The sequence below is a fragment of the Saimiri boliviensis genome, chromosome 7 (genome assembly GCF_048565385.1).
Source record: "Saimiri boliviensis isolate mSaiBol1 chromosome 7, mSaiBol1.pri, whole genome shotgun sequence".
Classification (NCBI taxonomy): Eukaryota; Metazoa; Chordata; class Mammalia; order Primates; family Cebidae; genus Saimiri; species Saimiri boliviensis.
In genome coordinates, this window is record NC_133455.1 from 51,974,239 (window position 1) to 52,000,361 (window position 26,123).

Genomic DNA, 26,123 nt, shown 5'->3' on the forward strand with positions numbered 1-26,123 from the left:
TAGAATACACATGCCTAATAGAAATGTAATTTTTGCTTTATTTCTACTTTTAAAGCAGAGTTTAGAGGCATGTGATGATGAATTTTAAATGATTAGAGAAATGATCCCAATTATGCAAGTGCACTTTGCTAAGCAACCAGGATACTGTTGCCTAATTCATTAAAGTTTAACAAATAATCTCATTGGCCGAGAAAGACTCAGATAACCATTAGTGATATAATGTGGTCAATAATAATATTTTCAACCTTAAATGTTAATATGTTTCCTTAAAATCAGTTTCACTTAGTAACATACATATTTGCATCTCTCAAAAAATATGCTCATATACAGTTTAAAAGTAATTGTGTGGCTATATATTTAACTGACAACAAATGATTTTATGGCCTCAGTTAACCCCATAGAAGATCATTTCATTTGGCATTTGCCTCAAACTATAAGAATTAGAACAGACAGGCAAGGTTAAGAAATGTAAATTTTTTACAATTAATATTAAAAATGCTTAGGCTTTTCACTACGGAATACCTATACTGAATATAGGAATGAATTGAATCATTCTGGAAAGGATGAAATTTTTCATGAGTGATTTATTATTCAGAATGCACCTATCATTGAATGACATTTACAAATGACAAATAGGATACTAATTCCTGACTTTGCGACCTTGCTAGTGTAGAATATCCTCACCTCTTTTCCATGAACATGAATAATACCTGTTATTAAAAGGTCATCTCAAGTTCCACTCTTTTCTGATAACTATATTCAGTATTGATATGTTCTCTCTATAATCACTCCAAGCATATATGGAAACACCAGGTATAAAAAGTATTATTTACTCATCATTTACTGAACATCTATTAAAGGGAGTTAGCATTACTTTGGTACTAGGGATATTGTGTAAACAATACAGAAAGGGCTTCTGATTGTAGGAAACTTACCTTCCTCCTGTGGCACCCGATAACAAGCAACTAAATAAACAAATGAATGTGATAACTCAGCTAAATAATAGAGTGACTACTAAGAGGGGTTTTATTTAGATTTGGTAATCAGGGAAGGATATGAGGAGATGATATTCGAGCTGAGAACTCAATGCCAGAAAAAGGTTAACCAAAACTGGAGGCAAGATGCCCATGTAAAGTGAATATCAAGCATAAAAACCCTGTAGTGGGGATGTGCTTGCCATGTATGAGGAGGAGAGAGATAGATATGACTGAGATATAGTAACTGAGTGAGTTGGATAGTTAGATAAAAATCCAATCAGGTGAGGTCTTGGAAACTATGGCAAGTATAGATTTTATTTGAAAAGCAATGAAAATCCTTACACGAATTGTAAGGAAATCACGAATGGAAACAGAGAAACCAGTTAAGAGGGGAAATGCTATCATCCATCATCTAGGCTGCTGATCTTGGTAAGAAAGGATAGTGACCATGACAAGAGGAGTGCAGAGGAGATGCAGAAAAGTGAACACTTTCAGAAGCTGTTTCAGAGGTAGACATGGCCAAAATGCTGACAGATTGATGGGTAAGTGAATAGGAAGAATCAAAGACAGCTGAGCAAGTGATTGAAGAACAAAGGAAAGCTAAAAATTCAACATTTTATTCACCAAAATATTTATTGATTCCTTCTATCCATTACACACTGGTCTCAGTAATAGTATGTAACAATGATCAAAGTAGACAAAACATCTGACGACATGGAATTCGCATGTCAGAGTGTTTGCCAAGTGCATTATCTTACCAAATTCTCACAGTAATTTTGTTGAATAATAAAAACAATCTTCATTTGACAGATGAAGGACTAAAACCAAAGAGGATAAAAATTTGCCCAAGGTCTCAGAATAGGGAGTGAAGACAGAATTCAAAGCAAGGAATTCAAAGGCCATTATACTATACTGCCTACCACACCTTGTAAAATAATCGATAAACTGAACGTACACATGCATATAAGATTGCATAGAAGGCTACCATATGAGGTCTGGAAGGAAGAAGCTGTGAACAAACAAAAGTAAATACTACTTTATTCAGTATATAGTATAGTAACTTTGGAACTCCACTCTTAAGAAAAACTAAAAGATTCCTCAAGGACATGGCATAGGGATGCTGGCACTTGTGCATCAATAATAACAATCAAAGACAGCATGTTAAAAGTAACACAGAAACGATGAGTTCATGTCCTTTGTAGGGACATGGAAGAACCTGGAAACCATCATTCTCAGCAAACTGACACAAGAGCAGAAAATCAAACACCGCATGTTCTCACTCATAGGCAGGTGTTGAACAATGAGAACACATGGACACAGGGAGGGGAGCACTACACACTGGGGTCCGTTGGGGGGAAATGGGGGAGGGACGGGGGGTGGGGAGGTGGGAAGAGATAGCATGGGGAGAAATGACAGATACAGGCGAGGGGACGGAAGGCAGAAAACCACACTGCCATGTGTGTACCTATGCAACAATTTTGCATGTTCTTCACATGTACCCCAAAACCTAAAATGCAAATTAAAAAAAAAGTAACACAGAAAAAGTTAAAGGGAAGTTTCATAAAAATCTCTGTGTATGAAAATGTCATTCTCTGCAGATGGGATCAGAGAGGCATCTACGAGGAAGTGGGATTTGAGCTGGACACTGATGGGCCCATTTTTACCATTCTTCTGATTTATCATTTAATCCAGATGACAATAGTCACTATCTGTAACTGTGCTGTTCAATATGATAGTCACTTGCCACCTGTGTCTATTGAGTATTTAAAATGTGTTTAGTCTCAATTGAGATGTGTTCTAAGCATAAAACAGACACTAGATTTTGGAGACTTAGTATGAAAAACTGATATTAAAATATCTCATTAATGCTTTTTATACTGCTTACATGTTAATATTTTGAATATATTGAGGTAAATAAAATATACTACTATAATTAATTTCACTTTCTCACTTTTTAAAATATTTCTACTAGAAATTTTAATTTGTACCTATGAGTCACTTTTATGGTTCACTTAATACTGTATTTCTATTGGACAGTGCTGCTTATAATAAAACATATTCAGGGTTCATAAAAAACAGCTGAAAGGTATAAAAAAAGGAATGGCAAAATTACATAAATATTCTATGTCAACTACCTAATATTTTCTAAATTCACAATGAGTTCTTTTAGCTCTTAAATATGCAAGCCAATGTTTATCTTCATGCTAGGAATAGACTACACCTTCAGTTCTGTTACAGTTCTGAGATTCTTTTTTTTTTTTTTTTTTGAGACAGAGTTTTGCTCTTGATTCCCAGGCCCAGGCTGCAGTGCAGTGGCACGATCTCGGTTCACTGCAACCTCCACCTCCTGGGTTCGAGTGATTCTCCTGCCGAAGCCTCCTGAGAAGCTGGGATTATGGGTGCCCACCACCACACCAAGTTAATTTTTTTTCTGTATTTTTAGTAGAGATGGGGTTTCGCCAGGTTACCCAGGCTAGTTTCAAACTCCTGACCTCAGGTGATCTGCCTGCCTCAGCCTCCCAAAGTGTAGGTATTACAGGCATGAGCCACTGCCCCCAGCCAGTTCTGAGCTTCTTTTGAAGGATATAAATCTCTTTGTACTCCCATCACTCATGAAAAGAAAACCAGCAATCTAATACTTTCAGAGAATTACTCATTAGAACAAATATTTGGTGTTCAAATGAATTTCACAGTTTGTCCATACTAATAAATGTGCCTTATCTTTTGAACTCTCAGAATGCTGGGCAAAACAAATAGGATTTCTGTTTTATAAAAAACAAAACAAAACAAAAAAAACTCATATTATCAAATTTATTACCAGAATATTGCATGCAAGTATATCACTGAGCTAAATTCTTCTGAAAACAAAAATTGATTGAAGTTAATATATGTGAATTTAGTAAAAATTTAAGATATATGTGTCCTTATGTTCTCTATAATATAGACTTTAATGGTCTTACATGCTAAACAGACCCCATTATTTTATACTGTTAGAGAATTTTTCCAGAGTTTGGTGTTCTGAGGACCCTGCAGAGCCAAATGAAATTTACACTGAAGTAGCAGAATTGATAATACTTGGTGACTGAAGACTGTATTTGTTTAAGATTGTTCCCTTTTGAAATTTACACTGATGAATCATTCAGATCTTAAACACATAGTACTCCCTTTTTTTGGTTTTAGGGAAAGAGAGTTATCTGCTCTTCCCAAGAATAAAGATACTTAGAAGTATGATCTAACTAACCTCTTCTAGTTCTCTAGAATATAAGCCCCATGAGGACAAGAAATTGTTGAAGGAGTGAATTTTTTTAACTTGAATGTTGAATTTGTTGAATTAATTTGTTTCATTCTCAAAATCATTCAACTAAGTGTAAAGGCATACATATTACCCTCATTCATTAAAAGAAAAAAGGCTTCAGCTACTAATTTCTTCAAATCTTAAATGCTAAACATGATAATAAACTGGCCAGCTTCATTTGTTTTGTTTCACTGAATCTGGATTGGCTTTCTACTCCAACCTGAGATAATCACATTCCATTTTCTTCTTTGGGAACTTAGGGAGAAATTATCTTTCCTGGTGCCCGTTTGTGCTTGGGAGTTGTGTATGGGATTCTTCTACTCACCACATGGATTGCTCAGCAGAGAAAGTTGGTCTTCAGAAAAAAAATAAATAAATAAGGCCAATAAGCAGAAAGAAGTAAACAGACAAAAAGAAAATAATCCCTGGGATCTCAATAACCTTAAAATAGCTGATTCCAATTCTTTCTAACATCCAGTTATGTTCTTGCTCTTGGTCTTCATAAGGGACTCTTGTATAAATATTTTTTTCTTTATTGCTTAAACCATTTTAGGTTGTTTTCTGCTATTTGCAACCAAAGTTACCATCTCCTATCAATAGAAACATTGATTAACCCCATAGACTACCAAGCAATAATATTATACTAGAAGCATTTCCATTTGCAAACCATAAGATGCAGAGTGGGCATAGTTCGTCCTCATGTGCAGTGCCAGCTTACATCATTAACAAAAAAGCAATGAAAATGTACATATTTACCGATGAATAACAGGCACGGTTGCAAAGTGGCTCCTCTACATCTTACCCTCCTGCTATCTAGACTGAAAGTCTCCATCCAATTAAATCTCTAGGATTGGACTGAGAGAGTGCATGACACATCACTCAGCTGTGACTTCTGGAATCTTTGTGCCAGCCAGTGCTGTCACAGGAGCATTATCCTCCAGTACCACCACTCTTTTATTCACTTGCTTGGTACTACATATGTACTTGTTTATGTCCACCAAAAACTGAGACTCCTTGAAAATCAGGTATCAGTTTTACACATACTTAAAAACTTTTGATAACAACTCTGTACTTTTAAAGAAGTACACACAAGAATAACTTGGGGGAGAAATCCTACATTAACGAAGTGGCACAATACTTTCTAAAACCATTAATGTAAAATGAAAGACAAAAAGGAGTGAAATGAAGACCTGAATAAACATCAAGATGGTATGAGAGCAGCAATGTTCTTTACCTGAAACTTTTCAAAGCCTCCTTGCGGTAATTTCCAAGACAAATATGTCGTGTTTTCTTCTTGCCCCAAAATAAACAAATCTGATGGGTCTGGATCTAAAGAAATGAAATAAGACACTGGGACTCTTTTAAAAGACCTTTCTACCATTATGTTATCTAGGCTGAACCAATAACCTTGACTTTGAAGAGTACTACCTATGAGACATAAAACCTAGGCATCTCCAGTCAATTTTAGCTCTGTGACCATGTGCAAGCTATTTATTCCAAGTCTAGGCTTTCTACTTCTACAAGGAAAGAGAAAACAGAATTTTCTGGAAAGCTTCTTCCAATAATAAAATTATGGATTTTTGCATTTATTTTTCTTATAGCAGAATCCAATTTTAAGTTCTTATAACTGGTATTGTTTCTTTATTATTTATATACTGCATAAAGAAAAAAATATTTCCCCCTCCTTAAGTTCACATTCCTTTGCCCTGTAACCACTTTACCTGAGATGGTTCTAGAAACTTATTTTCCTAATTGGTAACATGTCTCTATTTCAAACCTATATTTCAAATTAAACTATTGTATTGCTTTCCTCAACTAGAAGAAATGTAATATGAACATCTTATTAAAATAATTTCACCTTTAAAATTCAAATTTTGAATGGGATGTTTTTGTCCCTACTTATATATTAATTTAAATTTGTTAGAATTCATCCCTGTGGCAGATTTAAAACTGAGTCACTGACTCATACTCCTTTATATTTGATTTTTCTATAATGCACATTCCCTTCCAGCTGGAATTTATTATTCCATAATATATTTAACTCTATTTTGTACATTTATTAATGTTTCATTTACTGCCAAATTGACTTGAGGGGGCTTGCAAATAAGTGAAGGTAACTAAGAAGACAAAAATATTAATAATATATAATAGAAGACAAAAGACAGATTGCAATATGGGAAACATTAAAAAAAGTTACCAACCTTGTTTAATAACAACGTAGTTAAAAAGGCAACAACATTACAAACTATGGAAGGTATTAGTATTAGCCCCAGGTTACAAATAAGAAACTTGCAGTGCAAACAAGATGATTTTCACAAAGTCACACAGCTAGAATGGGTAGAGTTAAGTCATTTCTATAACATAGTGGCCTTTCCACTGAAGCACAATGGTTTCAAGGTCAGAATTTGATTTCAGAGAAATGTGAGTTCAAATTTCTGCCATCTTGTATAAGTGACTAAAATTCTCTAAGCCTTGTTTCATTTGAAAAACATGAAAAGAGTATACATCTCATTCTGATTGGTAGAATAAGGTTTGCCATTCTGAATTAAGTGATATAAAACATAGAAAATGCTTAGCAGAGTACCCCTCTTAATGTGATGCAATCAATGTGATGGTGACAATGGTGATGATGTTGGTGACAGTGAGAATGACAACACCCAAATCTAAGCAGAAACTAAGCTTTCACTGATAGATAATTATGAGCTATCCTTTTTTTTTTTTAATTAAAATTTTTCTCATCTATTTTTGATGTTTCTTTGAATGGTCTTTATGAGTGGGAGAAGGGTCCTATCAGCTTCAGATACCTGGGTTAAAATCTCACCTTCAAGAATGAGTTATGGACACCTCTGAGTCTTAAACTAATTTTGGGTAGCATGCAGAGATTTGATACAGTGACTGAGGTACATAATACCACACTTGTGTATAATCATCCCTCAAATTTTTTAGTTTATTTTCAAAGAATTGATTTGACCATTGCTGTATTTTAAGTGCCTCCCTTCCTTCACAAGGCAACTTCTGAGATGAAGTCTCCTCTCATAACTAAGAGGATCTTGGTATTGAGCACACTTTCATGTAACTGGGCCCCACAAGTAAAAGGACTCTCTGAAATAGCCACATATGTTCAGAGCAAGCATATATGTCAAGTTATACTAATAAGGTCAGAAAAGGCAAACAGAACCCAAATAATTCAATCAAAAGACAGTATTTTTAATTTAAAAATTCAAAAAGAGTCTTTTTCATACCCCAAGTTTATTTTCATAAAATGGTAATAGAGTCCACATACTAGAAAAATATTATTTCATGACAATTAAACCTTAGGGCTTTAGAGTACTTTACACTTTCATGAAGAGTTTCACGTTTCATTTTAGCAACAGGTTATTTAACCTAGGTAGTAATAATTATTCTCATTTCCTAAGTAAGAACATAGTTGTTTTGCCTAAGGTAACATAATTAATAAGTGATCAAGACAGGAATATATCTCAGACATTCTCCCTGTAAATGCAGTGCTCCTTCTCTTCCAGCATATCATAAGCCACTTTCTAGTCATTAATTTCTAATTAGGCATTGGCCTTAAATACAACTATTTCTTTCCTCTTTTTGCCCATGAAAAGTTAATTAAATATAAAATGAACTTACAATTGCTAACCATGAGGACAGTAGGATGGCTTCTTTTCAGTCCCTTGTTAGACATAATGCTAATTAAAGCGTTGGTCCCTGGAGAAAGGCTATTAAATGTGAATGTTCTACAAGTTAAAGTGACACATTAAAACATTTAGCTCAGACACATGTGGAGAACTCCATTTTCTCACCTGCAGAAAAATTTTTATGTTTCATTTTAGAAATATCTATCATGGAAATAATTTGCTATGCTTAAGTGCAAATGGTTAGTTAAAAATCATGTATTTCTTCACAGAGAAATTTTAAGTCAAAAAAGTGTATATCATGCATACAATATTCTGAATTCATTATTATTTATTTTCAGAAATAATTTGTTACAATGTGTCAGACTTAGTTATTCCAATCACACTGGAGTCCAAAACTTGTCTTATAAAATTTTCTAATTTCTGTTTATATTGACCCATTAAGACAGTCTTCTAAAACATATATAAAATGCTAATTTTGTGTTCCATATAACTTGACATAATTTCTTTTCAATATTTTCATACCTTTTAGTGGAAGGCAGAATTTCTTCTTTCATTAAGTTTTCACTAGATATTGAAATAATGTACCCAACCAGAAGACTTCTAGCTGAAGGCCAGCTAACAGTTACCGCATTTGGGTCTCTGCTGTGCTTCATAAATTCAGCGGCACTTGGGGCTATACCATTTAAAACAGACAGTAAGATAACATTTTCTATAGCACAAAGTAAGTACCTGCCAGCACTGAACCACTCTCAGGAATTTAGTCTGTGCAAACCCTGAGGATAACCAAGGCACTTCTTTTTTCAAAATACTGTATTTTAAGTTCCGGGATACATGTGCAGTACGTGAAGGTTTGTTACACAGGTAAACATGTGCCATGGTGGTTTGCTGCATCTCTCAATCCATCACCTAGGTATTCAGCCCCACAAGTATTAGTTATATATCCTGATACTCTCTCTCCCACTGTCCCCTTGGCAGGCCCAGTGTGTGTTGTTCGCTTCCCTGTGTCCACGTGTTCTCATTGGTCAGCTCCCACTTATAAGTGAGAACATGAAGTGTTTGGTTTTCTGTTCCTGTGTTAGTTTGCTGAGGATAATGACCTCCTTTTATTCTACCTGACAGATATGAGAAGTTAAAAGTACTGTTTAAAAACAGCCAGAATTATTTTAAACTTTGAAATAAAATATATGTGTGCATTAAGGGTACAAAATGTGTCCAAGTAGTATTGTACTCAGAATGTGTCTGGCCTCTAAAACGCAGGAAGTAGATCGTATATTAGCCTTGTATAACCACTGATTTCAGAAATATTTAATTATTTTTAGGACTCATCCTAATTAAATACCAAAGAGTGCTGAGGTTAGTTAGTAGAAAAGTTAATTCCAATCTAACTAAGACATGCTTCCCTTCTTTCCTGAGGAAAAAAGTTAAATAGTGTATAATGGGCATATTGTTTCCTCTTTAAAATTCTTCCATATATGAGAAAGGAATAAAATTGTGAACATATTCTTTCTCAATCTCATTCTTTGCTATTACAGTAAAAGAATATCAGACATGGCCAGGTTCTAAACATATAAACCAATATACCCATTGCATCAGTGTGAAGAATACTAAAATAGTTTAGTAGAATAGTTGACAATTTTACTTTACTAGATATGACAGCTTATATATTTGCACACTTATTTTCCAGTCATCCTTTATTTCACATGACTACCATGAGAATAAACTGTTTGTCCTGGCAAGGTGGCACTTTGTTGTCGGCCTAACGGAAAAATGGGGACATTAAATCACAAATGGAAACTCTGGCCAGACCGTAAGCAGTTAGCAATGCTACCACCTAACAATACATACTAAAAGGATGTTGTGATAACATATACTAAGGTAAAAAATAAAAGATACAAGAGACACTACCCATAAAGAAAACCTGAAAAGAATAAACTACTTACTAAATTTTCCCTTAAAGGACCAAGGACATGTTTGAACATGAAAGAAATGCCTCCAGTGCTACATAGGCTGTACCTGTCTGTATTTCTTTTCTGTTAGAAGTTCTGTCCTTAAAACCTTCTTTTTCAGTCTGAATTGAAAAGGTGTACACTGTGGCAGGATCCAGGTTAGAGAATGTTGCTGTTTCTGGAACTACCTTCTGAACCTATCAATCCAAAAGAATACATTATCATGTACGTATTTAAGAAAAGCGCCACAATTGAACACAATTGGGAATTATTTAGTTTCACTACTATCCAGTGTAAAAATGCAGTGATGTTGGTTTCAGCATGAAAAATTCAAGTTTAATTCCTCCAAGAACCATTTATAACATACCATGAAAGCAGCAGCACAGTTTATGCATGTGATCTCATAATGCTGAAAATTCCCATCAGCTTGATTCCAGAGAATTTCTATAGAAGAGTCTATAACTTTGCCTTCATGGATATTCAGTGGTGCTTCCAGACCTACCCAAACATACAATACACTTAAATTCCTCTTGAAAATTTCCTAATTGGGTTTTTAACTTATTCCTTAAAAGGGAATAAAAAGCACAATGTCAAAAAGAACAATCATTTATTAATTAACCTATGCTTCTATTCTAATTAAAAATAGTTATTTACACATAAAATGACAGTTTTTAAAATATGGTAATGAGTTCCAATACTGAAAGCCATTGTAAACACCATCACATACAGCTAATTTTGATTCTGCAGCAAAAAAATTACATAGGAACAAATTCACTAAAGAAAACACACAATATGCAAAGAAGAAAAACAGATTAAAACTTCCCAAACTATTACTATTAGCATAAGCTGAAAACACAACAGAGAAAGAAATAGAAATTAAGACAAGGAAGTGAAAGAATTCCCTTTATATCAAATATTTGCTGAAGCTAACAATAAATTGTATCTGATGAATGTTAATGTTTATTTTTCCCATTTTAAAGATTTAATCTAGCATAAGAAAAACATTATTTCAGAAAGTGGGGAAAATGGCAGCTTTAAACTATCATCTTATATATTGATTTATTTTACTGATTGATATCACAATATTGATGTTTTTAGATAATGTAGTAATTTTGTTTAAAGACAAGAACTGGAAAATATAAAGACTGCAGCCCATAATGGCTTAAAAAGTAAGGAAGAGAGGAAGAGAATACAGACATTAAAAGTACATAGAAATTGAAAGCAAAAAAAAAAACAAGTATTGAAAAGATTATAAATATGCTAAAATGCTATCAAAATAATGTGATTTCTGACATCAGTTTGGGAATACTTTATAGACAAGTTGAATTTAAACAGAAATGGAAAGGTTACAACTTGTGGGAAAAAAGATAGATGGTAGCCTAATGATGTAGGTGGATATATAGAGAGACAGAAAAAGCAAATAATGAGAAAACTGGACATGTTATAAGTCAGAATTACGTTTTTAGGACTCCATGTGATTTTCGTTTGTATGGCATTTACTACCTTTCATTATTTATTTCTCCATACACCAGATGGACATTTTAGAGAAATTGTTTGTGTTCCAAATGTTCAATGTTAATATATGCAGAATTTTTAAGTGACTTAAAGAGAAAATAAATCAATATGACTCTAAAAATGCAACTATTTATATAAACAAATACATAGCACATATATAGAGTAACAAGAATTAATTTTAAATATTCAAAAAGCTTAGGAAAATATCCAGTTTTTCTTCCAGACAAATGTTAGTATGGGAATAGCAAGCACAGCCAGATCATGTGTTCTAAGATATTATCAGCTCTCCTAGATTGAAAAAATATAATCTTGTTCTCATAATTGGCTTAAAATTAGTCACATTCCTCACTCTTCAATAAAGTCATTTAAAGTTTTAGTTAAAATGCAAGCATTTCTTTCTATAAAAGGACAGATTTAAAAAAATTCTTCACAGAGTTTTAACTTCACATAGAATTAGCTCTACCTGTACACAAGCAGTGAAATATCTGGTTCAATATTGAGGCATTTAAAATTATCTTAAAAGATCTTTGAAAACTATTGCATTAAACTAAGTATAGACTACTCATTTGAAATAATACACAAAATTGAAATCAAGAAAAAGTTTTGCAAGTCTTAAAATACTTACATGTTTTTACTGCAGGGACATAATACATTTCACTTAATTTAGTCCCACTGATAATGAAAACAAAGAAATTACATTCTGTGCCTAGGGTTAAACTGTCAACAGTTGCTTTATTATCATGGTGTAAAGGTATGGTGACATTTGGCCCTCCTTCAATTACAAGATGTATGCCATCAAACATTCCAACATTGGACATTTGAACAAATAAGATCACAGAGGTACTATGACTTTCATAGGGGATAACAATCCAGACTGGTTTTGGCTCTGAAATATAAAAACAAGATTTAAAATTAGTACTTTTAAAATGTCAGTCATATTTCTCTGCATTTTATCTAGCACATTCCAGAATTTGTACAAATATTAAATGTTTAAACTTATGTTTACTATACTAGCATTAGATAGAGAAATAAGGTAGATATTCTGACAGACAATACATACATATATACTAGAAGCACATAATTAACTTTCATTTATTGATTCTCAATAAAAATCTCAAGAAACACCAATCTGAGATTTTTTCATTATTTTTTACCTTTTACTCTATTCATTCAGTAAATGTTTTTGAGAACCTATATACAAGGATTAGTGCTCAAATAAAGTAAATAAGGCCAGGTTCTTGCTTTCAAAGACTTCTCAATCTCAGGAAAGAGATTCATAGATTATTAACTAGAATCTCAAATAGTCAGAGCTGAGCTAGCGACATGAATAAAAAGTCACTTAGAACAGAGAAGGAAATCACCAATTTTAGCAGAGACCTTTGGGGAAGGCTTTCCAAAGTTGCAGATATTTTATCTGACTCTTGAAAGTACAAGATTACCAGAAATAGTATGTGTGAAGAGGAAAAGGAGTAATGAATGAATTCCAGGAATAAAGAAAATCATGGACAAGGCACAGAAACCAAAACGGACATTGCCATGTGTTCAAGAAATACCAAGTTCTTTTAACTCTTTAATAGCACGGTTTTCTTTGGCAAGTTACTTAGCCACTCTGTGCCTTGGTCTTCTCTACAATGGTAAGGAGACTAGCATCTATGTTGCAGAATCACTGTGCTGATTACATAAGAAATTGCATTCATAGGCCAGGCGCAGTGGCTCACATCTGTAATCCCAGCACTTTGGGAGGCCAAGACAGGTGGATCACAAGGTCAGGAGATTGAGACCATCCTAGCTAACATGGTGAAACCTCATCTCTACTAAAAATACAAAAATTAGCTGAGTGTGGTAGCAACTCCGGTAATCCCAGCTACTCGGGAGCTGAGACAGGAGAATCTCTTGAACCCAGGAAGGCGGGGATTGCAGTGAGGTGAGACTGCACCACTGCACTCCAGCCTGGAGATAAGTAAGAATTTGTCTTAAGAAAATAAAAATAAAAATTTAAATTTAAAAAATTGCATTCATATATAAAGTACTTAGCATAGTGTCAAGCATGCAGCAGGCACTCTGGGTGGTTAAAAGACGGGCTGTGTGGGAGGAATGAGACTGGGCATGCAAGGGCTGAACACTGTCTGTAAGGGGCTTGGCATGCCATGCTATGGAGGTCAGACTGTATCCTGGAGGCAACACGGATTTTCATCAGGCATGTAATTTCATTTTTAGAAACACATTTTTGGCAACAGTTTGGAGGAAAGATTTATTTACATTTTACACTCTCCTTGACCTCTGCTAAAGATTTTGATTGTACCTCAGTTTTCCACTGTGATATTTAAAGCCGATTTAAAATTTGAGATAATTTCTAGTCACATTATTTCTGCCTCAGGTCAATTTTAATTTCAATTCTATTTGCGGATTATTGGGCTAGCATCCAGTATTTCCTTAAGCCTGCATTTCTCCCAAGCAGATATCTTTTGCTAAAATATACATTCTGAAAAAGATTTTTTTTTCCCTACAGAGCATAATTAGATGGCCTTTCTTTTTCAGTTTTATTTGTGACATCTGGTTTGATGCAATGGAAGTTGTTCCAAGTTACTGTAAAAATACTTGATAATGTTGTTCTGCTACTTTTCCCAGATCCAGTACTTTATGAAATAATGTCCACATGCACCTATAATGAGAATTGTAGAATATAAGATCAATACAATAGCTCCACAAATCTTTCTGAGCTGTAACTTGCAACTTTTTGCCTTTTTCATTCTTGCTGGTGGTGAGGAAATGTTCAATAAATGAATCATAACCAATTCCATGTGGTGTACTACTGAGTTTCAATGCACTTTTATCATAGTTTTCCTTCTCCAGTTATATGATTTTAACTTTTATTTTTCCATCATCACCACTATTTTCTGTGGGTTTTCTCTTTAAATTCTGCACAGCAAATTGCTTCAGTCTCTGAGGCTACCATTAAATAAATAAAGCACACCAAAATCTACTTCGGTTACAAAAGTCAAGTTACTCTTGACTTTTCCAAAACAAGAGTAACATCCCACACACAACTAATACATTTGAATTTGTCTGCAATGATCTATGAAAGCTTCCATGTGTGGCTTGAGCAGGAATTAAAAGGTCTTGGGATGAGAAATGAATGATGAGTATAATCACAGAACCAATTCACTTCCATGCTCTTGGACACTAAAGACATTTTCTAAAATGAGAAGAGACTTTAAATAGGCATGGTCTAATGTAGGTTCCAGAAGTCTATAAAATGAATGTCACCCCCTCTAGCAGGTAAGCATGGGGTTTTCCATCAATTCCACCTGTCCAGGAAATAAGCTAAACTGGGTAGCACATGAGACTATAGAGAGTCATGAAGGCTGGAAAGGTGTAGGAGAGGACAGAATTTCGTCTTGTCTTAAAAAAATATGTCCTGATCTGGAAGAAAATAACATGAGAAAAGATTTCAGAAAACAAAAGAATAAAAGAAACATATTGCCACATATTGGGGACTTTCTGCAGGTTTCTGCCTCTGGACTATGACGTCTATCCTTATTCCTTGTCCTGCAAAAGCTTTATCAAAAGAAGTGGTAAGATCAGGGGCTATATAAGGGTTGTTTTCAATATGAAATGAACCGAACTGGGCCAAATTCAAAGGCTTTTATTATAGGCAAGGTAGAAGGAAGTCTGAGGGATGCTCCTATCATACAATTTATTCTCCTATAGCAAGAGGAAAAAAGGGAACTCAAACACCAGCTCTCCAACATTTCTTTTTCCCTCCAGAAAACCTGGGTATAGTTAATTCCTCCAACAAAGAGAGATCACACAGACTGCTGAAATGGCTTTACTTCCACTATTCATGGCCATCGCTCCCCAAGGCCACCACTCCATTCCTACTGAGAAATAAAAATCACAACAAACACTCTCATAGTGCTCATTTGGTTACATTACCTTCACAAAACAGATAGGATTATTATTATTCCCATTTTAGAGAGAAAGAAGCTGAGGACCAAAGAGCTTGAGTGACTTTGCAAAGGATGTAAGAAGCTGCTATATCATGGAGCTGGAATTTAAACCCAGGCAATTTTGTTCCATGGTCCATGCTTATAAGCACTGCCCTCTTCCCAAGGGCACATTTTATGGTTCAAGTGCACAGTCATAGCTAAAGATCAAGTTCTGCTGGTTATGTTCAGGACAAATTAGAAAGAGGCACAGACAGATAAGTTTCAAAGGGGAATGGGAAGAAAATGTATGTGTAAATTTTATTGTCTTCTACATGCTCATAAAAGGCAAATGCGTCTCTTGCTTGACTATTTCAAAGTATAAGGCAGAGAAATACAATGTGGTAAATTATGTTTATCAATAAATACCTGCTGAATTAATACATGCAAAAAACTTGTTCCTATGCACCTTGGGACAGATTAATATTTGCTTTAGGATTTTGAGGCAATAAAAATACTGCCTGATACATAATCTGGTCATGCTAAATCTGATCGCCAGCCTAGGAATTGAATAGAACACCCATGAGAAACAGTAGAGTGTTTGAAGGAACTAAAGATAATTACCCAGAAGGAAAGAAAATATAGGAACCAGGAACACCTTGTGGATGTCTCTAAACATTTGCAGCCTGCCATGTGAACCATAGAGTGGACTTGCTTTGTCATATTCTAGAGAGCAGACTAGGTCCATGACAGGGAAAATTGGAAACGAATTACAGAGCCCTGAATGACCTGAGATACCATGCTGGGAATTATATATCCCATGAGAGCATTGGCAAGATCTCTGTCCTAACTACAAACCCCAAAATGCTATTATTCTTCATAGAATTTGCATCCATGTTAAATAAAAATATGAAAAACAAATAGTTGAATTACATAGAGCTAGGAACTCTATTTAGGCTGCAGATATGGAGCTGAACAAGATTTCACAAGAGCTCTAAAAAGAGACATAAAACAAGTTTATATTTTAGATGGCAGATGGATTGAAATATGCTAAGTATCCTAGAGGCAAAGAATTATAAGGCTTTTGATTTTTATCAGGAAAGAAATTTAGAAATAATGTATTCAATTCCTCAAAATTTTTGAGAGATAAAACAGACCCCGGGATGATACGGGGATATTCTCTAACCTCAGACTGCTAAAAAATGAGCTAAGAAGAAAAATCGTTTTCCATCTTCACAGTTTACTCTTTCTGCTATGACAATAAGTATTTAGAGGGTTGTTTTATGGGCATGAAATAATTCTTCATGGTAATATCTCTTTCTTAGTCTTCTCTTTTATAACTATTTCATATTATAATTATCTTTAGGTAGCTTTTCTTAGAAATTTCAGCATGGAAGTTCCACATGTACCTTTTAGTTTTAGTCTTTGGATGGTTAAATAGGAAGACATAGTGCTGGTTGAGTGTGGATATTATCAGTGCATACTTTTTTGGACCAAACCTTATTTTCTCAATCACACTGCTTTTATTGTCAGCTAGAATGCCTGTAAGATCCAACAACGTTCTCTGCCTCAATGTCATTGCCAGACACCCAAACTGCTCAAGTCAAAAGCCTAAGTTTCTCCCCTTCTTCATGCATCCAAAGCAGCCCGTTTTGGACTTCCTACTTCCACCCAATAAAATATGTCTCCTCCTTTCCTTCTGCATTGTCCCTACCCTTGACTACCATAATCTTTTGCCTGGGTTTCTGTAATATCATCCTACCTAGTTCCTCAGCTTTCAGCCTTGCTGCTTTACAATTCATTCTTTATATATGACAAGAGGGAAATTTTTGAAACATAGGTCAGATTGTCACTCTCCTGCATAAGACCTTTATGGCTCCCATTTCCCTGAGAACAAACTCGAAAGCATAGCCTACCGGGTCTATGTGATCTCACTCCTGGGTGCCTTTCCAAGATCATTTATTTCTACTTTTCTCCCTCCTGATTAGATGCACCACATACACTCCTCTTTTGTTCTTAAATGCACTAAGCTCTTTTCCTGTCTTGCATTCTTCATGCTTGTGCTCATGCCTGGAGTACCCTTTCCCTATCCTGCCCCATGCCAGCTCCTTCTTATCCTTTGGCCTCCATTCAAATTTAACTTCCTTCCATTGCAGCCCATTTACAGTAGAACCCACCATCCATTTTCAGCTACTCTCTATTGTATCACTTTCCTTTTCTCCTCCTAGTATTTATCACAATCTACAAATATTTATTGTATTTATGTATTCAATTTACAATATTATTTTTTCTCCCTCCCTAGTAACTGCTTAATGATTACTTGACTTAATTAATAATATTTAAAAAAAAACATGGAAACATTATTTATTTATTTATGACAGAGTTTCACTCTGTCACCCAGGCTGGAGTGCAATGGCGCAATCTCGGCTCACTGCAATTTCTACCTCCCAGGTTCAAAAGATTTTCCTGCTTCTGACTCCTGAGTAGCTAGGATTACAGATGTACACCACCACACCAGGCTAATTTTTGGATTTTTAGTAGAAACAGATTTTACCATGTTGGCCAGGCTGTTCTCGAACTCCCAACCTCAGGTGATCCACCTGTCTTGGCCTCCCAAAGTGCTGAGATTACAGGCGTGAGCTACCACAGCCAACCAGAAACATTTTTTTAGTTTCATTCCAAGCCTTTTATAATATTAATATTTTTTTCAATGTGCTATAATATAAAGACATGTCTTTGTGAATATAATAATTATATGCATATAAGTAGGTGTATGGCACTATTCTCAGTCCTTACATTTATCGCATTAGCTATTCTTAGAATAATCCCATGAAATACATACTATTATTTTCTTAATTTCACAAATACAGAAAAGAAGGCATAAACAGGTTGAATTCATTGCCCAGAGTTACTCAAACAGTGGGACCAAGATTCAAACCTATGCTCTGTGGCTCAGAAGTCAAATTCTTAATCACAAGGCAATGCTGCCTTCAGACAAGCATGAAGCATTTTCAGGAAAAACAAAAGGATGCAAATTGCTTCAGGTTTTGAGGCTATCATTAAATAAAGCACACCAAAATCTACTTAAAAAGATGCAACCAGCTACTGGAGGGGTGTATCAGGGAACATTTTACAATATCCTCAATTCAGTAAATATCTCATAAGAACAAAAAGTATCTGATTCTCACTTAGAGTTTGTTGAATAGTTACCAGCTCACTCAAGTTTCCATTAATCACTGTGGCCACTCCAATGCCATATGTCCTTCCAGGGATTAAATGATCAATCTTGACTCCATTAGCATTCTTTATAAAAAACTTCATGTCTTCACTTGGATCCGATATGGATTTAATTTGAATGTAGATCTCACAGTCATCTTGTGAAGCTTCCCACTGAAGAATTATACTGTCTTCTCCCACATCTTCAGGTTTTACATAAACTTTCTTAGGTGGATTAATACCTTAAGTAAACAAATAAATAGATACACACATCTTAGCTTATTAGTTAGCATTATTCATATTACTGAATAAAAATAATTCAATATTAGTGTTCAAAGTAAATTGTACAATTTCTTATGTCACCATGTCTTGAAAAGCAGCCACATTTAGAGACAAGTGTATCTTATTACTATGCACAATTTATTAAAATGATTGAAAATAAACATTACAAATCAAGGGAAAACAGAAACATAATCCTCAAGTGTTGGACAAATTCTTCATATTTTTTAGAGTGCCATCAGAGTCATGTTCCCATTATTGAGACTATTCATGTTTTACCAAGTGCCAGGCACTCTTCAAGGTATGTAGAGTACATCAGTAAAATCAGCAAAAAGTAAAGATCCTTGTCCTTATGGAGTCCATATTCTAATAGGTGAAATAGATAATAACAATACATAAAATACGTACATCTGTCATAGAGAACTTTAGAAGTCATAAGTGCTACAGAAAAAATAAAAAGTAAACCGGGATGAGGGAGATGGAGATTGTGGTGGCTTTAAGGAGGAAGTTGTGGTATTAGGTAGGGATTTCAGGGCAGATGTTTTTCAAAAGATGGGGTTTTCAGCAAAAAGTTGAAGGAGTTCTTAAAGTTAGACATATGGATTTCTGGAAGAAAAGTATTAAAGCTGAATAAACAGCTAAGTAAAATCCCTAAAGTTCTAGCTTACCCGATGTGTTCAGGGGCAAAAGGAAAGCTAGAATGAATGAAGGAGAGAATAAGATGAGGTCAGAGGTAAATAGAAAGGCAGTTCGTGCAAGGCCTCAAAGGCTTTTGCTCCAAGTAAAATGGGTAGCAACTATTGAACTATATGCAAAGACGTGATCATTCCCAATTTTTAAGACTCACTTGGGACTGGGCACAGTAGCTCACGCCTGTAATCCCAGCACTTTAGGAGGCTGAGGGGGGCTGAGGGATCACGAAGTCAAGAGATCAAGACCAATCTGGCCAACATGGTGAAACCCCATCTCTACCAAAAAAAAAAAAAAATAGCTGGGCATGGTGGCATGTGCCTGTAGTCCCAGATATTCGAGAGGCTGAGGCAGAAGAATCGCTTGAACCCAGGAGGCAGATGTTGCAGTGAGGTGAGATCATGCCACTGTACTCCAGCCTGGCAACAGAGCAAGACTCTGTCACACAAAGAAAGAAAGAAAGAAAGAAAGAAAAGAAGAAAGAAAGAAAGAAAGAAAGAAAGAAAGAAAGAAAGAAAGAAAGAAAGAAAGAAAGAAACAAAGAAACAAACAAACAAACAAAACTCACTTGGGCGGCAACATTAATAACAGATTACATGGAGGGCCAGTGGTAGAAACAGGGAGCAGGAGATGGGAGATGTAGTGTGAGTCTGGATTTATTTGAAGATATAACCAACAAGATTTCCTGACAGGTTGGGAATGAAACAGGTTGGGTTGTGAGAGAAACAGAAGAGTCAAGAACAACTGCAAGGCTTTGGACTAAACAACTAGATGAATAAAATTACCATGAATTGATAAGGGCTGTGGATAAAGCAGATTTGGGTGGAAACACCAGAATGTCAGTTTTGGACATGTTAAATTTAAAACATCTCATAGTTATCCAAATAAGCAATAAGGCATACACAGATGTTTGAATGTGGAGTTTGAGACAAAGGTCTAGGCTTTATATAAAGTTATATAGATATACAACTTTTTGAGTCATTGACATATAGATGTCTTTAAAATTTCAGAACTGGTATTTATTATAAAATATTTGAAACTTTAAATGATATTACTTTTCTGATTTTTTAAAGGTATGATATTTACTAGAAATAGGAAATTACAAGTTATGCTCACTGTTCATGCATAATATCATTGGAGAATGTTCTTGATACTCTATAATAATAACTGAAGATGATACCTCAGCTTGTCACCTTACACAGCTTATTTATTGAATATCAAGACCTCTGATTTTATACTACCATACAGTTTTCTAAAAATTGTAAATGCTTTTCTTATAGTCTTGTTTGTCTATTGTGTTTTTCCTGATCTTTTAAAAGTTCTCAGCTATAATAATCATTAGTTCATGTCTCTAAGGATAATTACATAATTTTAAACTTTTTAGTTGTTTTACTTAAAAAATCTTTAAAGTATTCTCTAATTTTTATACTTTGCAGAAACTATAATTTGAACTTTTATTTGTTTTAAAGTTGACTTCTTTATCAGCACAATTTAGTATCACATTTTAACTTCTCAGGAGGGTACTCTGTGTGGAACCCTCAGTCTGTTCATCCCATAACTTAATTTCAAAAAATTATAGCTGATGTTTAAATTAATTATTTATGTGAAATTATCAGAAAATGCAGGAGAAATCTAATTAGAAAAACTACCCAATAAGATACTGGGTGAAACAACTTCAGAAAATTATTCTTATATACTTGCAAAACCTAAATACCGATTTAAACATTTACTACAATGGAGGACTTAGATGTCATCTACTGAATGCCACATATAAGCAGAGACTCCAGGAAATGCTGGGATTTGGTGGGTCTATGATAGTGCTAAATTTGCTTACAGAATTGTCTGTGCATACATTTGCATTTTTATAAGAAAGAGTTAAATTATTTTACATTCTCAAAAGGATCCATGACCCCCAAAAGGTTCAGTGTTACCAAATAATATACACTCCAGAGTATGTATCAAGGGTATTTGTATTCTGTGCCTAGCTTACATTTTCTAGCCTCTCTGTTCTCCAGCCATTCCTAATGTTCAAATGTCAGTGTCTAGAGTGATCTGGCAACCAACAGAATGGGACAAAAGTTTTGCAATCTACCCATCTGACAAAGGGCTAATATCCAGAATCTACAGAGAACTTAAAAACAAATTTACAATAAAAAAACAAACCACCCCATCAAAAAGTGGGCAAAGGATATAAACAGACACTTTTCAAAAGAAGACACTTATGCAGCCAACAAACATGTAAAAAAGCTCATTATCATTACTCATTAGAGAAATGCAAATCAAAGCCACATTGCGATACCACCTCACACCAGTTAGAATGGCAATCATTAAAAAATCAGAAGATAATAGATGCTGGAGAGGACGTGGAGAAATAGGAATGCTTTTACACTGTTGATGGGAGCGTAAATTAGTTCAATCATTATAGAAGACAGTGTGGCAATTCCTCAAGGATCTAGAAATAGAAATACCATTTGACCCAGCAATCCTATTACTGGGTATATACTCAAAGGATTATAAATCATTCTATTATAAAGACACATGCACATTTATGTTTATTTTAGCACTGCTCACAATAGCAAAGACTTGGAACCAACCCAAATGTCCATCAGTGACAGACTGGATTAAAAAAAAAATGTGACACATATAGACCATGGAATACTATGCAGCCATACAAAAGGATGAGTTCATGTCCTTTGCAGGGACATGGATGAAACTGGAAACCATCATTCTCAGCAAACTGACACAAGAATAGAAAACCAAACGCTGCATGCTCTCACTCATAAGTGAGTGTTGAACAATGAGAACACACGGACACAGGGAAGGGAGCATCACACACCAGGGCCTGTGGCCAGGGAAGGAATAGCAGGGGGTGGGGGTCTTGGGGAGGGATAGCATTCAGAGAACTATCTAATGTAGATGATGGGGCTATGGATGCAGGTAACCACCACCACGGCACATGTATACTTATGTAACAAACCTGTATGATCTGCACAAGTACCCCAGAGCTTAAAGTATAATAAATAAATTTAAAAAGAAAAATGCCTACTCTAGCTTTTCTAGGTCTGCTTAGAAATGCTTTTCCTCTGGCCTTTGCCTAGGCACATTCCATTTGTTCAAATTGCAGCATCCTTCTGCCTCCCTACTGCCACCTGCTGGCTAATTTCTACTCCTTTATGATTAAGCACATCACTTACCCATGACAATCTGCACCCTGAGTTTGGGCTAATTGATTCCTCTCTACGTTCCTATAGTATCCAGAGCATAACTGCTATAATGGCAATTATAATGCAGCACTATCACTGTTAACTTATTTGTCTCATTTCATTAGTGCATAATCTACTGAGACTAGGTCTTCATCATTGTATCTCTAGTGCCTACCTCAATTCTTAATACTGAAAAATTATTCATTGAGTGAATAAAGAATGGAAAAAAGAATATTGCCTCAAGCTTAAGAGAGTAAAGGAACACTGGATTACTAAATCCTGGACATGCACTGGTTTATCAGCTTACAGTAAATGACCCAAAAAATTAATAGTGCAGACTCACATTGTACCTTTTATGAAATAAATAGGTATATGTCCTAGAAGATTTTAAGTCGACTTCAAAATTAATAGATATGTGAAAAATCCTCCTAGTCCAACTGTCAATTAAAAATGAAAGTGCCTTCCTAAAGTGTGAATGACCCAACTAAACAAGCATTTGCCAATGGAAAGACACTTTGTCTGAGCTTGGAGAAGAGAAAACATCTGCTACCTAGTATCCAATTGGAAAAATATTTTTGCTAGAATTTGCAATACTGAATACTTGTATGTTAAGCGCTGGCTTTTAGTAAGCATTAAATTGTATCTATTATTGTTATTATTTTCAAAGAATCTTAAATATTCCCAGTAAGTATAGGAAGGTTAATTAATCTATGGCTGTGCATATGAAGATTTTCCCTTCTACCTACCTCAGCCCTAGAGTGTTTTAATTTTGGCTGTTGAAATTCCAAAGAACTTTGCAACAGCATGACAAATACACAGACACAAACAACACCCACTGCACTTACAAGGATGTACTGCCAAAATGTGCTTAGCTTTGCATTGTTTTGTAAGAAAATGTTTTATCTTTTAAAAAGATACTTTTATATTTTAGGGAATAAATAGAATTATTAATTAAACAATCGATTACTTTAATGATTATGTTCTAGACAAGGATTCAAAAACTGTTCTGTGGAGGTTCAGAGGAGGGTAGAAATACATTTGTCAAAAATGCTAGGATGAGACTGCCCCCTAGAGGTCAACACATTACACTTTGCGAGAAAATAAAGAACCAAGTCCAACTGATTAAAATACGCAGACCTGTTCGTTGGGTCTAGTGTTACTAAAAAGAACTTGGTGAACTAATATTCATATGATAATTTGTTTATCTTATAATAAATAAAGATAAATTTATTTTCCACCTAATGCTATGACAAAGAATATGTCTTCTGGGACTTTGGTATAAAAAATGCAGATTGGAATAATTAAAGAATTCATGTAAATCTAAATAAATTTAGTATGTTGAATACATGCTTAGAATTGTGATTCAACATTCAAAAACATTTTCAACTTTATTTGTACTTGTGAAGAATTAACATAGTAAAATATCAGCAAAATTGTATTTTGAAATATGCAGTTTATACTATTTCTTTTTATTATCATTTTAGATTTTGGGGTAAGTGTGTAAGTTTGTTATATGGAAATATTGCATAACAGTGAAATAGAAACAGAAACTATCAGTTTATATTTTTTTGAGTAAAAGGCAACATGCAGCCATGCTTACCTGTAATGACTGAAAGTGGTTTTTCCAAGCAACTTAAAGTTCCTCTTTCTGCTACACTGAATAAATATACTAGATAATGATGAAAAGGCTTGAGATCTCCAATTATTGTTGCTGTGTTGTGTTTCTCAACAAACACCTCTTCTGATGTATTGTTTTCAACATCCGAAATAGTAACAAGGTAATGATGGAAAAATACAGGCTCTGGAGGATCCCAGTGTAAAAATATTTCTGTTGGGGTAACACGTGTAACTCTGAAATTTTGGGCTGACAAAGGGCCTGGGAGATAAAAACATCCAAAAAATACATTGTATTAGTGATATGATTTGGCAGAATAATCTCTCAATTTTCAGTATTTCCAAATACTCTAGCTTGGAAAGGAAACAAAAATTGGATTTCAGTCCTGGCTCTTCCACTTTCAAGTTTCACTCCCTGAGAAAATTACTTAACTTCTTTGACTGTAAAATAGGAATTATCTCAGTAGGTACCTCATAAAGCTTTCGTGAAGATTAAATGAGATGAAGAATGTAAAACACTCAGCACAGTGTCTGACGCGTGCTGTTGTTCAATAATTACATTACTATCCTTACCACCAAAACCGCATGTATGGTATTCAGTGATCATACATTACATTACCTCTTCTGCCTTGTCAGATTAGAGGGCAGAGACTTAATGTTATTCACCCTTCATTCTCATTATCACTGCTACACAGGCACTCATCCTCTTACAGAAATGTTTCCCTACTCTAACCATTTTATCCAGTGCCATTGATTGTCCTAATGAATGTCTCCAGATTACTTTTCTTAATATAATATCTGCACATGGCCTCAAACCTATAATCATCCCCCATTCCTCAATATATATGTACTAACACATTATTGATTCTTTCTCTAGGAGCAACAGCTCAAGAGCTACAATAAGACGATCTGGGGTCTTGTGTGGCTTGGTTGCTTAACAAAGCATGTAACTCTAGTCAGTTTACTTAACATTCTGGAAGTTTAGTTTTCTCATCTCTAAATAACTGCTCCCAGGGTTGAGGCAAGGACTGAATGAGAGAATCCATTGAAAGTGCTTTGTAAAATGTAAAACAAATGTTAGAAATTATCATCTCAATGGATTTCCATTGCTTCTAAGGTCAAATCCAAGTATCTGAGACAGACACCTCTGGCATTCCCAAATCTGGCACCATCTACCTCCCACACTGATTTTACCCTCACACCCAAGTAAATTTTCTTGTCAATCTGCACAAGTCTTCTTCCACAAATTCTTATCTCTGCACTTCTGCTCACAACATGCTTTTTATTCCTTCAAGTTTGACTCTAAGCCTCTCCTTGCCATGAGTCTTCTCCTGTCATCTACTGTATGAATCCAAGTCAGTATTTATTAAATGCACTACTGGTTGGATATTTAGTTTATTATTTTGCTGCATAGTTTTATTTACTTTTATTTTTATTACCAATTCTCTCCAGTGTGAACCTATTAAAGACAGGGATACATAGCTGTTCCTTTCCTGGTCTCAGCTCCATAAAATTAAAAATTCCATTAATATTGGAAATTCAGTTCCATAAAAATTTATTGATCATCTCCTATGAGGTAGCCACTAGTCTAGCTGGTACTATAAAATAAATAAGGCATAGTTTCTTTCCTCCTGGGGTTTGTAGCTTAACAGATAAACCAACACATAAACAGATTCATTGTAAATTAATTTTTTTTTTAAGACAGAGTCTTGCTCTGTCACCCACGCTGGAGTGCAGTAGTGCAATCTTGGCTCACTGCAACCTCTGCCTCCTGGTTCAGCCTCCCAAGTAGCTGGGTCTACAGGCATGCACCACCAC

General features: G+C 34.9%; 2 protein-coding genes across 3 annotated transcripts in view; both read right to left on the reverse strand.

The window, feature by feature from the left end:
• Positions 1-7,983, reverse strand: part of PTPRQ (protein tyrosine phosphatase receptor type Q) — a 238,146-nt gene extending 230,163 nt beyond the window's left edge. The window contains exons 1-2 of the mRNA XM_074402503.1: positions 7,909-7,983; positions 5,507-5,601 (exon numbers count right to left, since the gene is read on the reverse strand). Coding sequence (XP_074258604.1) covers positions 5,507-5,601; positions 7,909-7,963 — 150 coding nt within the window. The 5' untranslated portion in view covers positions 7,964-7,983. The remainder of the gene's footprint in view (positions 1-5,506; positions 5,602-7,908) is intronic.
• Positions 7,984-7,998: 15 nt separating this feature from the next.
• Positions 7,999-26,123, reverse strand: part of LOC141585098 (fibronectin-like) — a 43,977-nt gene continuing 25,852 nt past the window's right edge. The window contains exons 10-16 of one of the 2 annotated variants that reach the window (XM_074402515.1): positions 24,292-24,567; positions 18,492-18,761; positions 12,003-12,263; positions 10,230-10,360; positions 9,930-10,059; positions 8,439-8,589; positions 7,999-8,081 (exon numbers count right to left, since the gene is read on the reverse strand). In XM_074402515.1, coding sequence (XP_074258616.1) covers positions 8,078-8,081; positions 8,439-8,589; positions 9,930-10,059; positions 10,230-10,360; positions 12,003-12,263; positions 18,492-18,761; positions 24,292-24,567 — 1,223 coding nt within the window. In that variant the 3' untranslated portion in view covers positions 7,999-8,077. Of the gene's footprint in view, positions 8,082-8,344; positions 8,590-9,929; positions 10,060-10,229; positions 10,361-12,002; positions 12,264-18,491; positions 18,762-24,291; positions 24,568-26,123 lie in introns of those variants that run through there. The other variant, XM_074402514.1, reaches the window with a different exon arrangement.